Source organism: Drosophila yakuba, chromosome 2L (assembly GCF_016746365.2).
Source record: "Drosophila yakuba strain Tai18E2 chromosome 2L, Prin_Dyak_Tai18E2_2.1, whole genome shotgun sequence".
In the NCBI taxonomy this organism is placed as follows: Eukaryota; Metazoa; Arthropoda; class Insecta; order Diptera; family Drosophilidae; genus Drosophila; species Drosophila yakuba.
In genome coordinates this window covers 17,937,952-17,954,877 of record NC_052527.2, presented here as the reverse complement: position 1 = coordinate 17,954,877, position 16,926 = coordinate 17,937,952, and the positions used below count along the sequence as shown (strand labels likewise).

Sequence of the window (16,926 nt, the reverse complement as noted above, 5' to 3'; positions counted from 1 at the left end):
TTTCTACATTATGGTTGGTTTTTTGAATATACTTTAGGGAACCTTGCAGACACATTTTTGTAGAAGCTTATATCGCTTATCTTCGGGGAACTAAAGGTCGCTTGTCAAAAGTACACATCTACAGAAATTGTAGAAATATAATCTATATTGTATTTAATAGGAGTTAAGAATGCAATCTTTAGATAACTAGACTTTTTTGGTGGCTAAAATGTTGGAAGTTCTACTGTGCTTGGTAATTCAAATAGAATCGGTATTATTGCTTAAATACCAGAGTTAATTAGAGCTGGCTGGTAGCCAGGTAGACACATAACCCTGCGAGTATTCCCCCGCTTAGCTGAAATCAGGTGTGCCTGCTGCCATATGGCCACACGAAGTATGAATCATATTTGAAATATACGTGCGTATACGTGATTTTTTCCCAACTTGTGGCAACGTCGTGTGAAACGGGAAGTGGAATGCGGGAAGGAGGCAAAGCTAATTATGCGGCTGCTTTAAATATTTTTCACTTCGTCCGCTTTCGTTTTAATTTCCATTTTTTTTTGTCGTTAACTGTCGTCTCATTAATTAAACGGACGTAGGATGTCGCCATTACTAGAGACCAAGAAAAATGATTTGGCAAGTGTGCTCAGGGCCTGCCCTAATAATTTTGGCATTAGCTTTTTAGTTCATTTCAAATTTTTTAGTTAATGGTATCGCTGACAGAAAAATGGTCTTAAAATAAACGCAAAACGAGTATATATTTTTTTAAATTTCACAATGCATTTAACACTGTACGTTTGTGCATGGACATATATACACTTTTTCCTATTTTCCAATGTCTGCGTTTCCTGTCGCGTGGCAAGCTCCCATTTTTCCTAGCCGTGATTTATCTTCTTTTCACCGATACTCGTGCGGTTTTGTCTTTGGATTCAACATAAACGTATACGTAGACACTTAGCTTCCGCAGAAGCTACTACAACCACATGTTTTCCGGGCTTTGGCCTAAATATTCTATTTGCAGGACCCATTTTCATATTTATTTGTTCTGCGTGCGGTTGCATCTGTCAGATGCAGAAATAAAAAGTTGAGAACATCAGTGCGTTTTATATCATTAGAAGCCAGTTTTTCTTTAACGAGACTGGCGATGAAGTTCCGTATTATCTGTATTTATTCTGAATTTCGGGTCGTATTGAATTGAGCTTTAAGAACTTCCTATTTGTTATAACTGATATTTCAAAAGCATACCACAAGAACTTTGGTAAACTTATATACAGTACTTTTGTTGCTGTGCATCCAAATATCGCAGACGTTATTATACGATCTGCTAAACAATAAACAAAACGGCTGCCACTGCCCTCTTGGCCATTTGGAAGCGTTTTGCTAAACATTTTTAGAACTATGCCGTTCACTGGCACAAAACATTGGATGTATACCCCCGTCTATATGTCTGTGCCTCTTCTTAATCGGCCAAAAACGAGAAACGTATAAAATCGTCATAAGAATCGGAGCGCAAAGTTCTCTAGCCAACATATGGGAAATGTGCTGCTTACTGTGCGTGTGAATGTGCGTTTCTCTAGCGAATTTCCCAAGCAGCTTTTCCTTGGCGTTCAGTATGAGTTGGATCGCTGTTGGCTACGTGCGACGCCGCATGGTGTTTTGCGATATTTTAGAATTATTTTTTAATTGCCGCGTCTTTCGTTGCGTTCGTGTTTCTTTGTTTCTTGTGTTAAAAATCCACTGAGTGGGGAATAATATAATAATAATGAAATAATAGAAGTAAGCTCGCGAAAATCACGCACACACGCCATATAAGTGGGATTCAATGGATGAGCTGGTCATTAGCTCTTCGACATTACGCATACGCAGCGTGTGCTGCAGGTTCTATGCGGTTATCTACCCAAAATTGCGTAATTCTCAGTTTGGATAGGCAGCTCCTCACTCATTTTCTCTGAATTCGTTTTGGGGTCATCTTGCAATTTTAACGTAACGAAAAAAAAAAATCTCGTTAAAAATAAAATCACATAAATTTAGAAACACGAATCTTACAAAAGCTAAGAAAAACCGAAAGTGTTTTCGTTCCGCCCCATCCATTTACTAACCCCTACGACTATAGTGTGTGTGCGTTTGTCGAATGAAGCTAAAAATAGTGAAAACAAAAAGGCAAAATGAATATAATTCAAACTGCCTGTAACGAATTCAAAAAAGTTGTGTAAAAAAGTGCATGAGCAGTAATTGAATTTTAATAAATACACCTAGAAATTCAGAACATTATAAACATTCAAAGAAATTCCTTGGATTTGCTTAAATTTATACAATTCAAAGGAAAGGTTTTAATAATTATAAACAATGTGTGGGGATGTTACCACAAATTGTTGATATAAAATTACCTTTAAACATTTGGAATTCAACAGACAGTTAGGCCGTTAATATATAGAAATTATTTGATGTTTGGTCCACAATAAGAACTATCAAAGCGGCTTTTTGATATTTTTAGCAGGAATATAATTTTCGTGTGTGACGTATATAAAAATATATGTATGTATATAGTATAAAGTGCGTGCGTGTATTTATGTGAATATATCGATGGCACCTTGATCCACAATATAACCACAGCCAAAATGTGTGTATGCCACGACCGCGAAACAAGTGCTTAGGGAGTCATGAGCACGCCCACGCCCACTTCAGGGGCGGTTCAGGGCCAACAAGTTCCGCTGCCCCATGAACTGACCGCCGAGTGGACCGTGCGAGCACATCTTACTTTTGCCCGAGCTGGTGAGGCAGTGCAAAAGGAGTTCAGTGCTCCGGAGACAGTGCACCCGATGCAAGTGATCTACAAATGGTGTACGCCTTGCGAGGAACCTGAAACGGAACAGGATGTGGAGAAGGCAAGTCGTGACGGCAAATCTCCCAAACTTTATTTATATCCTTAAAATCCTCTACAGACAGCGGCTACTGCGGGAACTAGCTTCCGTTCCACAAACTCCTCAGCCACCACCAATGCGGATTCGGCATTCGGCAGTCCACATGCTTCCAGGGCTCTTAGCAAACCACCTGTGGCCACTGATTCTACTTCTCCCCTTGGAGCCACTGCTCAAGTGTGTGGAACCCGCTGCCGGAGCACGTGCAACATTATGGTGTCCGCTGTGGCTGATTTCTTACCTCAAGAGGCGGGATCCGGGTCTGTGAATGAGCCCTTTGTTTACCACAGCAAAGTGCGAGCACAGCAGCTAAAGGATGCTTTCTCCCAAACAAGCGACACGGAGGAGCAGCCAGCAAAGAGACGTCCAGCTTATGAGCAGCGAAGGGCTACCACCGAAGCACTGATGAATTTTGCCAGCAAGCGACAAGCGGAGGAGGCTAACACCTATGTGGTGGGGTTTCAAATTTACAGTTGTGCTTTCACTTTTTAACTTATTAAAATCCCCAGCCAACCTATTCGCCCACGCCCACGACACCATCGTCTACATTTAAATCGGCCTCGATGTCGAGAATTCCACCGCTAGCTGGCAGCACAAGCCAAGGAACTGCTCCTAAAATACCCAATTTGGGTGAGAAGAAACCCCGCACTGTTCACATCGATGTCTACTGCACCGGTTCAGAGGGAGATGAGGAGGAGGAAGCCGATGACGAGAGGCACGCAGACGAAGAGCCCTCTAGCTCTTCCGACTCCGAGCTGGCTGGTAGCAAGCGATACGAACTGGACTCTAATTCCACCCCTCAAACCGTGCTGGACAATGAGCAGATGCTGCTGCGCCATCAAAGAATCTCTGGGGGAGCTATGCCCAGGCGTTTGGCTCCAAATCAGTCAAAAAATAAAGGGGGAAACCAGCAACAAGGCAATCTAAATTTGGGTCATGCCATTACAAAGTGCAGCACAGCCGAGGAAGTGTGCGAGTCCAAGCAGTTGCTTTTCCGCAAACACATTGGTGATCAGCGGGCGGCCAAGTTGGCCAATCTACGGCAGAAATATATGCGCCAGCCGAGCGATGAGACGATTAGCAGCACATACCCTAACTCCTCGAGGTCTACGATGCCAAGGGATGCCACCTGCAGCAGCATTTCCAGTGCCGTGGGAGGAACGGATTGTGTGGATTCATCCTGGAAGGATACAGACGACTTAGATACACCAATTGCATCTTTTGGTTTGACCAAATCCGACAGCTTTGACTATGAGAACTCGCTTGATCGCCTGCGGATAAGCCAGATGGAGCGCCTTTGGTCCCGTCAGCACTCTTTGGACCAGAATCACGCACAAGCCCACCTGGGAGCACCATCCCCTCATGCACTGCAAACAATCACGGAGGTGCAGTCCCAACGAAGTTCCTTCCAGCGAAGCGATACCATACCCTCGGAATCGGATGGCTTCTCGGATGCCAATGGATTCAATACCTATCCAGGAAGGCAATCCCAATTGCAGCAGATCTCGCATTTTCCTCGTAATCGTCCTGGTTTTCTGCAGTTCTTTGGACCCTCCGGTGGGCCCGGAATTGTGGCACAACCCACTCCGCCAGCCACAGCACCTGTTCAACCTGCTGCATCCGCTACCACGGATCCGTTTCGACTTCTCCACCCGAGTTTTCGATGGAAGAGCGAGGCCCGCGATAACCTGAGCGTACAGGTTGCTTCCGGATCGCCCTCTTCCGAACGTAGTTCCCCACAACTCCTGTCGGCTGCAACCACAGTGGTGCGTTGCGGCAGTGAGGCGCCGCCCAGCACCACCTCCGCTAGTACTTTTGGGACCACAGTGACGCCTTCACCACTTGCAGGGCGCCGTTTTGAAATCTCACGTGACAGTCCAAGTCTCGCAAGTGAAGCATCCACTACCGTTTCCGGGTACACTCACGAGCATTTGGAGAAAGCTCGTCGCTTTGGCAATGTCGTCGCCATGAGAAAACCCGGCCATCATGTAGGACCCACCAAGAACCCGAATTGTCAATGCGAAAGCTGTCAACGCTGGCTGGCTGAGAGGTTTCAGCTTCGCGGAAGAGCCTTCTCTCTAGGCGAGAAGCCCTTATTAAGACGTCCACAGCAATAAAAAATATTACTGATCAGTTTATACTTTTCTTTGTCTTAGGCTTGCATTTAACACATTGCTTTTCAGATTAATATGCTCCCTATTAACCCAATACCTAAATCCGAACCTACATAAATCCAATTTATTTCCGATTAGTTGTAAGCCATGTACGCGAATGTTCCTCACGCAATAAATTTGTGCGCTGAATCAATTTAATGTTGTAATAAAATAAAGCAATAGTTTTAATTAGAAATGTATCTTTTATTTCGGTGGTTTATAAAAAATCAAACTTCTTTTGGCATTGTTTATAAAAGACATTTTATTTAAAGATTTTTGTATTTATATAGTTTTTAACAGGTAAAGGTTTATTGTAATTCATTGAAATTACTTGGAAGTGCATCCGAGGGGAATAAAATTATTACTTTAATGACCAATATATTAATTCGTTCTATTTTAAAACAGGCCCATGGACGTTTGTCGGAATCGTCGCGAAAACTAGATCTCTTGCGCTACTCCTTGGATCTACGACGCCAGGAGCTGCCCGTTGACTCGCCCGCCGCCCAACTATTAAAAACGGAGCTGCAGATCGTCCAGCTATCGACCTCCCCAGCTCCCGTCACCTACACGTCACTGCAATCCGGACAAGCGGGCATACTCGGTGGAAAGCCGTACCAGTCGGTGTCCTCGCTTGGACGCTGTGCCAGTGTCACCGGAAAACTTGAGGTTCGCTTGCTGGGCTGCCAAGATTTGCTAGAAGATGTGCCTGGCAGATCAAGGAGGGACAAGGACAACAATTCCAGTCCGGGTGATTTAAGAAGCTTTGTCAAGGGCGTCACTTCGCGCAGCAGTTCAAAGAGCTATTCGGTAAAGGATGAGACCTCAATTGAGATCATGGCGGTCATCAAGCTTGACAATATTACCGTGGGCCAGACATCGTGGAAGCCATGCTCGCAGCAGGCCTGGGATCAGCGCTTCTCCATCGATCTAGACCGATCGCGTGAACTGGAGATTGGAGTTTACTGGCGCGACTGGCGATCTCTGTGCGCCGTAAAGGTACTGCGCCTTGAAGAGTTCATCGACGATGTGCGACATGGCATGGCATTGCAGCTGGAGCCACAAGGTCTGCTATTTGCAGAGGTGAAGTTCTTAAACCCAATGATTTCACAGAAGCCAAAGCTGAGGCGCCAGCGAATGATCTTCAACAGGCAGCAGGCGAAGAACATCTCGCGCGCCAAGCAGATGAACATCAATGTGGCCACTTGGGGCCGCCTGCTCAAGCGGAATGCTCCTAATCATGTGCATATGGGATCGGTAGGATCTGGATCTTCTATAACCGGTAGTTCTCCTATGGTGGTTGGTGGGTCTCGCGACTCTGAGTCGCCCATTTCGAGAACTCCCTCATCCGACGCACTGGTGGAACCGGAGCCCTACACGCCAGGAGAACAGGCACAGAACTTGGAATTCGATCCTGATGCAGGAATTAATGAACACGTGGAGACGCCAGGTGAATACCCGGATCCGGCGGCCAGCGGTCTGAGCGGAATGCGACCTCTGTCCATGCACATGCAGGGAATCAGTGTCTTGCCACCGGAATCGCCCCCCGTTTCTGCCGGAGCAGCTGGACGGCCCAATACGCTCAGCTTACAGATGCCAGGTGCCAGCAAGGGACAGGTGATCCAAGGCGGCCGAACTGCAGCTCCTACAACGGCGCCACCGCCACCACCCGTGCTCAAGTCGACTTCCACCACTCCGATATTGGATCAAGAGGTAAGTTTGCTCATTATTTACAAAGCGATCCGTGTACAGTTCAGAACTTGACCGACCCTGTATAAAGATCTGCGTATGTACTTAGCTGTGTACCCGTAGCTGGTTTGATCGTTGTGCCTGCCACTGCTCCTCCGCCCACTCTCTCATGTATTTATTCACCGACTTATGCACACACAAGCACTCAATCTGTACAGTCATTACATTACGAAATTTTGGTGTTGGTTTTGCATTAAGTATCTCTCTAGTCTTTACATTTGGAACGGTAGCCGCACTACAGAATCATTTTTGTTCGCAAAATTGGGAGAAAGTTTTACGAGCTTGAATTTAAGGTTCGATCTGCTTATAGTTGTATGCAGCTACAGAAAATGGAAATTGAATGAAATTATCATTTAAAACATAAACAAAAGCTTTGGAATGTAAATTGCAAAGTATAAAAAATAATTAGACTTATTCTCCGAACTTGTTTAATGCTATGACAGATCTATAACGTGAACCAATTATATTTTGAACATTAAATTATATTAGTTTACGCTAAGATTTTCCCGCCTTTTTTGCCATTCAGTTTTCACCTAATTCATTCATTATTATCGTTCACATTTTCTCTGTATCCTCTTTTCGCTTTCTTCAAGAAAAGTCTTTCTTTTCCTTGCCCACTTTATTCATCTGCCAATATTCTTCTTTTTGTGGCCCACCGACATCTCGTTCCCTATCTCTCTCTGTATCTGTGTGTTTGTGTGCTCGTCTCGGTTTTCGTTTCGTATCGTCATGATTTCGTTAATCGCCGACAGCTGCAGGATGCCCTGCATGAATTCGATTTCCTGTCGGACCTGGACTCGCGTCCCACTACGCTGCGTAGACTGCTGAAGGAGCAGAACATGTCGCTGGATGCCGGGGCGCTGGAGAACCTGCTGCTACAACAGCAGCAGACTGAGCAGCAGGCGCTGCAGCAGCGCCAGCGCCAGGAGCAGTTGCGTCTGCAGCAGTTCCAGGAGGCGCAGCGCCAGGCGGTCCTGGATTTGTGCGTAAAACAGAGAGAGTCCGAGGAGCAGACATCACCCACCCTTGCCAACCAAACGTCGTCGTACCCACCGCTTGCCAACCAAACGCAGTCGTTCCCACCGCTTACCAGCAATCAGATCATGCCAAGCTTAAATGCCCGCCGCAGCCAAAGCCGAAGCACAAACCACAATGAATTTCAGTTGCAGCAGCACCCACATCCCGCCCAGAAACCGACGAATCCCGAACCATCGTCCGCTGTGGAACAACAGCTGCACCGGCCGGTCCTAATCCTGCCGCCCGTGGTGCTCCTGGGTGGTCGGGAGGAGGACCGATCGGTGCCACCATCGCCACTAGTCGAGTATCCCGAGGACGACGACGACTATCTGTACCGGGGCAGCAACGAAAACCTGGGCACCCGGTTGCACTCCAGCCACAGCTCCAGTGCCGGCGATCGTTTCTGTGTGGAGGTTAGGAGGTTTTTCATTTCCTGGTTTGGTTTCCGGTTAAGTTTCTGTTCTCGAATTCTGAATTATTTTCTTTTTATTTTTTATTTTTACTAACCTTATTTTCCTTTTAGTTTCTTACATGTTTGTTTTGTTTTAGTTAGTTGGGTTACCTGTTTTTCTTTAAATGTGTGTATGTTTCTGGTTTGGCTTTAGACAAAAAAACATTTAAAGCCCCAAAAATTGTGTAAAAACATTTGATTCATAAACACACTCATTCGCACTGTAACCAATGCGCCTCCACAAGCACCCCAAACAACTAATATAGTCGTAGTATAACTAACTAAAAGTTTAGCTTTGAATGTGACTCACAATATTATTAACAGTGTTTAATAGATTGATGTAGATAGTGGCTTGAGTAGTTACCAATAAAATTAAGCACAGTTCCTATTTAAAGGCAAATCACTAGACAGCTTTAAACGTTTATTATATTAAATTGGCAATTTAAATTGTACAGATGTAAGCTGCACAGCTTGACCTAATATACTATAGAAGTAGCTTTTTTAAATGTTTAAATAAATATTTTCCAATAATAAGCAACTTGAGAGCTTTAGAAATTGTTTAAGATTCTAAATTCCGCAATTATTTGACAAGGAAAAGATATGATCGCCGCGAAATAAAAGCTAGAAGTGACAATTTTAAACTCTTTAAATAGACGTGCTTCTGGCGAATGACAGCAAAAAGATCACAGGAAATAAAAGGGGATATGTCTTGGAAGATGGGGCCTTAAAGAGGCACCCGAAAGTGCGCCACTTCACGTGCCAATGTTCGGGAAATGTGTTATTTTTTGTCACCCACGGCCACCTTCCGTTTTTCCCCCTCACGTTGCAACGTCAGTGTTCCTCATTTCCATTTTCGTCCAAGATGTTTGTCCCTGTGTTCGCTTACCTTTGTATCTATGTGTCCAAGCTACATATGTACTCATCGTTATGTGCGCTGTTGTCACATTTTCAATTCGGTTGGTCATTTTTAGACCCAAAACAACGACGCAAATGCTTGGTCTCTGGTCATGACTTTGGCACTTGTTCGCCTTCAGTTGGTCGGCGCGGTTTTAGCCATCCCGCCTAAGTGTCGTATCGGTATCGATCGAAATGTAGGAACGTTATGATTGTGCCAACCTTCCATGCGCTCAGCCAGCTCTTAAGGCAGATGTTTGCGGTCCAGCTCCAACAGCAACAGCAGCAGCGCACTCATAATCAGCTCCATCACCTTGATTTGTCGACCTCGCGAACCATCAACCAACTGTTAGTGTGTTCATGCGCATCCAATCCTGTACCTCCTGCTGTATGTGTGTTTCTTGGGTTCAATCAAATCCCCGATCAATCAACCATACTATGAAGAACCATCCTCTTGCAGGCCCGTATTAGTCTTGTACATATTACCCTCGAACCGATCAATGCCAGCCGGACAACTAGTTGCCTGATCGAGGAGGTAGCTGAGCCAGATTCACAGCCGGAGATTAAGCCGGTGGCAGAAGCGCAGGCTGTCAAGGTATCCGAAGCTTGTGTCGAAAGTATTCTCCTCGAGACAGTTGAAAAGTTAGAAACAGCAGACCAGGTCCAGCAGGTAAACGCCAGGAAAATAAGTGAATGGATTCACTAAGCTCTCAAGTTGTAGCCACTAATAAATGTTATCCTAACTCTACTCTCTTAATGACTAACGTTTATAATCTTGTACGCTTTAGGTTATACCACAGTTGGGCAAGCTTTACGTGGGCAGTGGCCAGCAACAATATGTGCAGCAGTCTTCGCCCATCATCCAGGAGCCACCTACTCCTACTATTTACGGAAACAGCACCGCTGCTGGTGCGCCGCAGTTCCCGCAGCCCGCCCAAAGGCAAGAGAAACAGCCTCCACAGCAGCAGCCCATCTACGCTAACCAGTATGAGCTGAATGTGGCCAAGGCGGCAGCAGCAGCTTCTGCCTTCTCACTCAGCTCCTCCACCACAAGCAACTCCAATCAACAGCAGCAGCGCAGGAATGTGGCCCGTGGCCTGCAATATCGTGAATCCGGAGGACTCGAGACCGGCCGGGCTGGAAAGCAGCCGCCCAATGCCGGCATGTTGTCAATGGACAACTTCCGTTTGCTAAGCGTTCTGGGACGCGGCCACTTTGGCAAGGTGATTTTGTCCCAATTACGAAGCAACAATCAGTACTACGCCATTAAGGCGCTGAAGAAGGGAGACATCATAGCCCGCGACGAAGTGGAGTCCCTGCTTAGCGAAAAGCGCATCTTTGAGGTGGCCAACGCCATGCGCCATCCGTTCTTAGTTAACTTGTATTCGTGCTTCCAGACTGATGTAAGTAGAGATAAGCTTGGGAGTTATAAATTAAAAGATAATTTTGTTACTTTATTATTATGTACGTTAGCAACACGTATGCTTTGTGATGGAGTACGCTGCTGGCGGAGATTTAATGATGCACATCCACACGGACGTGTTCCTAGAGCCAAGAGCCGTTTTCTACGCCGCATGTGTGGTTCTGGGCCTGCAGTACCTGCACGAAAACAAGATCATCTACCGGGACCTGAAGCTCGACAATTTGCTATTGGACACGGAAGGATATGTGAAGATTGCGGACTTTGGTTTGTGCAAGGAGGGCATGGGCTTCGGTGATCGCACGGGTACGTTCTGTGGCACGCCCGAGTTTCTGGCACCGGAAGTGCTCACGGAAACTTCATATACTCGAGCTGTGGATTGGTGGGGTTTGGGCGTGTTGATCTTTGAGATGTTGGTTGGTGAGGTAGGTCGAATGTAACAAGCTTTAATAACTTAGTGCTTAATCAATTGAATTCTACAGTCCCCATTCCCTGGTGACGATGAGGAGGAAGTATTTGATTCAATTGTCAACGATGAGGTGCGCTATCCGCGTTTCCTCTCGCTGGAGGCCATAGCCGTGATGCGTAGGGTAAGTTGATAGATTGTAAAAGTAACTATTCGAATGCATTTATTAATGTCAATTGATTGACAGCTTTTGCGCAAGAATCCAGAGAGACGTCTGGGATCCTCGGAACGGGATGCGGAGGATGTTAAAAAACAGGCATTCTTCCGGTCGATAGTGTGGGATGACCTGCTGCTGCGAAAGGTTAAACCACCATTTGTGCCGACAATTGTAAGTTATATTGCAACGTTAGGAATAAAATTGTATATTTTGACATTGTTTATAACTGCCTTGCAGAACCACTTGGAGGATGTGTCAAACTTTGACGAGGAGTTCACGTCGGAGAAGGCTCAGTTAACACCACCGAAGGAGCCGCGACACTTGACAGAGGAGGAGCAGGTGCTTTTCCAGGACTTTTCGTACACGGCCGAATGGTGTTAGGAGCTCGTTGTAGTTTAAGGGTTTACCAATGGGCCTAGCCCGATCCTTACAGCCCTTGATTTTTGCTTTTACTTGTGTACGAAATTGGTTTGGAGTAATTTTACTTGGCTTAGTCGATGTGAGTTCAATATTTATACATAAAGACAGCATGATCATACAGATACAGGACATATATATTTATAACTATATCTATATAGAAATTACATCTACTAATGAGAGAACTAATGAGAGAGTGTTGCTCACTGGCCGAGAGACCAACATAAACCAAAATACCTAGTTGTCCACATTGTGGAAGAGCAAGCATTTGTCAATCATCCATGCAACCGGTTCAGCATACAGTCCCTAGAAATCCTCCCATATTGTCGTTGAATTGTACAGCATATAGAATTGTTTCCTTTTCCAAACACAAGAACGCATTGAATAGTCTGACATACCTTAGAAAAGCCTTATACGCAAAGTTGTAGTTTTGGAAAATGTTTTTTAAGACCGGATACAAATAGATTTTATAGATTGAAAAGTATGTCTATACCCCAGAGCAATCATTGCAACTTATTTTCATAATCAACATAAAAGAACAAAGATATATTTTATACATATATTGCATGCACATCCCAGGAATCGTCTTGCTAAACGAGCTCATCTTCTATACGACATATATATATCCTAGTAAAGTGAGAGAAAGTGAAATATTTACAGTTTTAACATGTAAGCCCTGTAAATTGCCTTGCGCGTTTTATCAACTCCCCAGCCCATTGCCCGAGTTGTGTTATAATTTTAACATAATTTTTACGTCATATACACACGCAAACATTTGTTATTTATTATTATTATAACTATTATACAAGAAACTGTATTGCTTTGAGCATTTTTAATCGACGCTAGATTGATGATTATGAATGATTTGTTTGCATGCGCGTTATGCTTTAACCCATATATGAGGATCAGAAAACAAAATACCGCCCAACGGGATAGCTTTAAAAAATTCCGTTGAAGATGGCATGCAATCGGATTGTTGTACTCTTAAGATCTATGTTGTATTTAATGTAACTTTTAGTTGTAATAATCGATTATTGAAACGTAGTCTAAGCTACCATTATGTGAAGATAATTATTTATAATTACAATTATGATAACGATTTTGCACACCTCATGCGAATCGAAACGAGTATAAACAATGCAGATCTTCTATTGTCATTTTTATTATGATTATGCTCACAGCTTGCGGCTATAATCATCGATTTAATTTAACAAGTCGGATGGGTCCACATCCAGTCACGATTAGTTTGAAATTGTGACTGTAATTTATATTTATGATATGATTTTAAATAAATGTATCTATCGCTATTATTAAACAGCAGTTTTTGTCGACTGGTTTTCGGTAAGACACTCGCTCATTTTATAATACAAAATGTTGGCGGTATTATCCACAATGGCTAAATACAGGTTGCTGCTTGGGAATAATGGTGTTAGGAATGTGAATATTACTTGAATGATATTATATACTCACCGCTGTTTCAGATTTTCGTGCAAAGACTTTATAATTCTGAAGTCGATTGCCTTTGTGTGCAAAACCGGTACATATGCTGCATCATTTTTTATTAAATAAAACACTTTTAGATTGCGATCATAATTGGGTTGAAAATCGGCGCCTTGTTCTCCTAATGCGTAATAATAATGATTAAATAATTATAATAAAATATGCTTGCCTTACCATGTTTTAAGTCGTTGTATATTTGAAAACCCAAAGCTGCGTTCAAATCATCGGGACATACAGTTGTAAAGTCATTGAGTTCCAGCTGGAAGCCAAGCGAATGTATTACAGTTTGAGAGCATCCGGTGATAGGAGCTGGCTTTACCATGGCTGAATAAGCAGTTACTGAATTCAGATGACAGTATTTATTGGGATTTAACAATATTTATTTTAATATCAATAACTTTTAACCAAATCTTGTATTCTGCGTCAGTTTTACAGCTGTTGCAACAGCTGTTGCTTAGAACTGCCAACTGCGCGCAATCTTAACATAGTGTTGTGCAGTGCTGTAGGGGACCGAAATGTTTGAATTTGGCGCGATTTTAATATATTTGAAATTATTATTAAATATATAAAATATAAAAATAAAAATATTGGAAAGCCGCTTAATATAGAAACCATTTTAATGCTGGGATGTGAAAAATGTACAAATATACCATCTGCTAAATGCCCTATAAAAACATAATTTTTGTATGCAGACGTTGTCTTTGTCTAGACAAACAGGCAGCGCAACTTGAGTCCTTGGCAGCCAGAAACGCCTGACCCCCAAGATCCGCACCGCCAAACTCTGTGAGCGAAGACAAAAAAGGAAGCAAATTATGCTAAGTAGATGCAGTTGGCCGGAGAAGGGGCAGCAGGATATGCATGCGAAGCATTTTCCAAGGCATTTTCCGAGCTCTCTCCGGAGTTTCCTCAGACCCTATATGTCTGGTCCTAGTGATAAGGGTTTGGCAGCCGCATCCAAGGGATTTCCACATGCGCATATCAATGGGCGTCTGCGATAAGCAACTTATGCTTACTGAAATATGGAAAACAGTCGTTCGCAGCCCCATGCGAAATACAGTAGAACTCTATTGACATCAACTTTTAGTATTTGCTCATAGTTGAAAATATGGGCAATGGCTAGGCTTTTAAATTTCATATTAGTAATGCGTACCGATTTCACTGTTATTGCTCAGATCGACAAAATTCCTAAATATTGTTGATGTTTAAATCTTTAATCTACAAAAAAAGAACAAATTATTCTAAAAAACCACACATATCAAAACAAAAATTTTGTGTTGAGAATATAATACATAAACATTTATGGTTTGAATAAACGTAATTTCTTTTAACTTAACGAGTTTCAACTGCAGTTGAAACTGCAGAGCTCGGTCAGAAGTTTTGCAAGGATGCGAAGGATATTCAATTAGGCTGCTCGATAGGGGGCGGTGTGTACCTGGGAATCAATGCGAGGAAGCAAAGTTGCTGGGACTCCAAGCGAGGCGAAGCCATCGCAAACTGGCAACGTAAACCAGATGTTGCGGTGAATGGCCATTATGGAGCTTGTCAATGCCAGTTGGTTAGGAGGAGCGGCAGCGGGAGCTGGAGCGAAAGGGGGCAAGTCATCCGAGGCAATTACACTGGGACGACAAGGACACCGAAGGCAGTTGCTATTATTACACCCACACACTCGTACCCACCCCGCTGTGCGTGAGGTTACTTAATGCTGTTTACTGGCCAAAGTTTGCCCTGCCATTGGCCATTGACCACTGGACGGAACTGGCTTGAGCCCGGGAGTTGGCCACAACATTACTTGCACTAGCTGGGTTTTATTCCCGCCATAACCATTGCTCCACGCAAATGGCCCATTGAAGCATTTACGGCCAAGTTCCATGCGTCGGCATCCCTGCTCCCCCTTTTTCATTCAATTGCTGTATCTCGGCTGCTTAAATTAACAATGTTTTTATACACTCTTTAACCAATACTTTTATATATAGAAGAATGCTATGTGCACTTTTATTTAAAAAGATAATATATGAGAAGCTTTGAGTCCTTCGGGATTCCACCTTTAATATGGGTTCAAATATAAATGAAAAATAAAACGGTTAAGATCTTTGAATCAATACTGCGAGAACTAAACTTTTTCCGATTTGCATTTGTATCATGTAAGTTTTTCATTTCCCTATGCTTTTCGCAAGCGTTTTCCACCAAGGCTCGTTGTTGTGGCTCCTTGCTGCCACTTAACGTATAAGCCACGGGCTCACCCACCTCCCCACCTGTTCTGCCTGCAGTGACATCTGACCGCGGATGCAGGAGATGGTTTCGATGGGGCTGCCGTTGAGGGAGTTTTAATCGACCAAACTGCCACTGCACCTGCGGGATCAGTTGAGATTTATTGCTGGGTCGTGTCAGTTGTGTTTTGGTGGGTTTGCACTGCTCCTTCTGAATTTGTGCACATTTTGTGCTGCTGCCAATGGAAAGCAATTAGACAGTTATTTAATTTGCAGCGGGAATTTTCATCTGGCACTTCGTGTTAGCCCACTGACCCGGCTCGTTTGGCCTTTTGGGCAAACAAACCAACAGCTGCGGTTAACTTTGGCCAGCAGAGAATGCCGTCTAATTTGCAATTCAATGCGAATATGCCCTAATTACAACCGAAATGTGGAGAGCCCTTCAAGAACTTTTGGCATCACAGATTTTGCTAACAATCACAAGATAATGATTGTGTAAAGCCAATAATTGTATCGAAACTGGTAGTCCAAAATAATTTGTAGCTGCGATTTTCGCCGATTATATTCGTGTTGGCCTGCTCTTTAATGACATTTTAAGCGTCTTAATGACTTAATGGCCCCTTGGTCGTCAAAACGCTTTTGCCGCATCATTGGCAATGCAATTAACTCGAGCATTCGCTGCTGCCCGCTTTTTGTGTGCCAAGTGTCCTGGCGTAATTAGTTGGCCACTTCCTTGCCGCTTTCGCATCCGCTTGTCTGCGCGAGTCCTTTAATGGATTTCGCCTCTGACTGCGCGCGAAAATTCATTAAAACTCGATAATTGCATGACAAGACAAGATCCCTGAATTTGGCCATCGGGTGCGAGTCCTTGTTTATCAATCGGCTCGCTATCTGGCAAATGGCGTTAAGAACCAGTTGATTTACTTGCGATTGGTATTGTTTTCCGTTCGGTGCACTGTGCAAATTAATGTGTACCCAATTAGAATTTATTGACTGTAATCAATCATCATGTAATTATTTGTCGAGTTTTACATTGTAAAAAAGTACATATTTTTTAACCAAATCGATTTCGAGTACAGCTTAAAGAAAATATTATTTTAGGACAGCTTATGTATTCTCAAGTATTAGAACAACAAAGAAATAACATAAAACCATAATTTCATTGAAATAAAAAATATATTATTTAATTCTAAGGGATTTAAAACAACAAATGGATGGGTAGTTACTAAATAAGATGCCAACCAAGCTGGCCAAAATAAATATTCCTTTTGCATGACTTACTGTGCATATAATATTAATCGTTGTTGCGAAATGAGGCTTTGGTAAGCCATGTGCATGGAATCTAAGTTTGTTGCATCTACCCATTTCGCAGACAGTAAGTAATTGTGTTGATTAAATAATTAAATCTGCTGAATGCAGATGAAAGGCAACATGCCTTGTTGTCTAGAAAACCTGTGACCATGTCAGGTGCAGGCATTTCATTGGCACCCAGAAAATCATTGGTTATTAGCCTTCGGCTTGTCGGCATCGAATTGAGTTGGAATACCAGAGATGTAATTTCAGCCTGCGGTTGCAGGGCAGCAAATTGAATTTTGCTGTAA

The 16,926-nt window shown here is 43.5% G+C and overlaps 3 protein-coding genes across 20 annotated transcripts in view; 2 read left to right on the top strand and 1 right to left on the bottom strand.

Moving 5' to 3' along the window:
* The window catches only part of LOC6528737 (serine/threonine-protein kinase N), a 32,976-nt gene extending 20,216 nt beyond the window's left edge, over nt 1-12,760 (top strand). For 5 of the 17 annotated variants that reach the window (XM_002089736.3, XM_015198792.2, XM_039371440.1 and 2 more), the window contains 8 exons: nt 5,456-6,760; nt 7,549-8,226; nt 9,619-9,828; nt 9,947-10,561; nt 10,632-11,003; nt 11,061-11,168; nt 11,232-11,372; nt 11,439-12,760. In XM_002089736.3, coding sequence (XP_002089772.2) covers nt 5,456-6,760; nt 7,549-8,226; nt 9,619-9,828; nt 9,947-10,561; nt 10,632-11,003; nt 11,061-11,168; nt 11,232-11,372; nt 11,439-11,582 — 3,573 coding nt within the window. In that variant the 3' untranslated portion in view covers nt 11,583-12,760. Of the gene's footprint in view, nt 1-5,455; nt 6,761-7,548; nt 8,227-8,843; nt 9,547-9,618; nt 9,829-9,946; nt 10,562-10,631; nt 11,004-11,060; nt 11,169-11,231; nt 11,373-11,438 lie in introns of those variants that run through there. The other 12 variants (XM_015198789.2, XM_015198801.3, XM_015198790.2 and 9 more) reach the window with 9 other exon arrangements.
* On the top strand, nt 14-5,246 carry LOC26534519. 2 transcript variants are annotated; one of them, XM_039371447.1, is made up of 4 exons: nt 14-1,755; nt 2,474-2,864; nt 2,922-3,350; nt 3,407-5,246. In XM_039371447.1, the coding sequence occupies exons 2-4, from the start codon at nt 2,640-2,642 to the stop codon at nt 5,012-5,014; spliced, it is 2,262 nt and encodes a 753-aa protein (XP_039227381.1). In that variant the 5' UTR covers nt 14-1,755; nt 2,474-2,639; the 3' UTR covers nt 5,015-5,246. The 2 variants fall into 2 exon arrangements, with proteins under 2 accessions (XP_039227381.1, XP_015054516.1); XM_015199030.2 differs by having other exon boundaries at nt 14-2,864.
* LOC6528736 lies at nt 12,598-13,590 on the bottom strand. The gene is made up of 4 exons (XM_015197935.2): nt 13,438-13,590; nt 13,293-13,377; nt 13,089-13,239; nt 12,598-13,028 (listed from the first exon to the last, which is right to left on the bottom strand). Exons 1-4 carry the CDS (start codon nt 13,438-13,440, stop codon nt 12,929-12,931), a joined length of 339 nt encoding a protein of 112 aa, XP_015053421.1. The 5' UTR covers nt 13,441-13,590; the 3' UTR covers nt 12,598-12,928.
* Nucleotides 13,591-16,926: the final 3,336 nt, after the last annotated feature.

Coding starts and splice junctions, on each gene's coding strand:
- LOC26534519 (XM_039371447.1), top strand. CDS start 2,640: ATGAGCACGCCCACGCCCACTTCAGGGGCGGTTCAGGGCCAACAAGTT. Junction 2,865..2,921: donor CGGAACAGGATGTGGAGAAG/GCAAGTCGTGAC, acceptor AATCCTCTACAG/ACAGCGGCTACTGCGGGAAC. Junction 3,351..3,406: donor AGGAGGCTAACACCTATGTG/GTGGGGTTTCAA, acceptor TAAAATCCCCAG/CCAACCTATTCGCCCACGCC.
- LOC6528736 (XM_015197935.2), bottom strand. Junction 13,240..13,292: donor ATACAACGACTTAAAACATG/GTAAGGCAAGCA, acceptor ATTACGCATTAG/GAGAACAAGGCGCCGATTTT. Junction 13,029..13,088: donor CACGAAAATCTGAAACAGCG/GTGAGTATATAA, acceptor ATTCCCAAGCAG/CAACCTGTATTTAGCCATTG.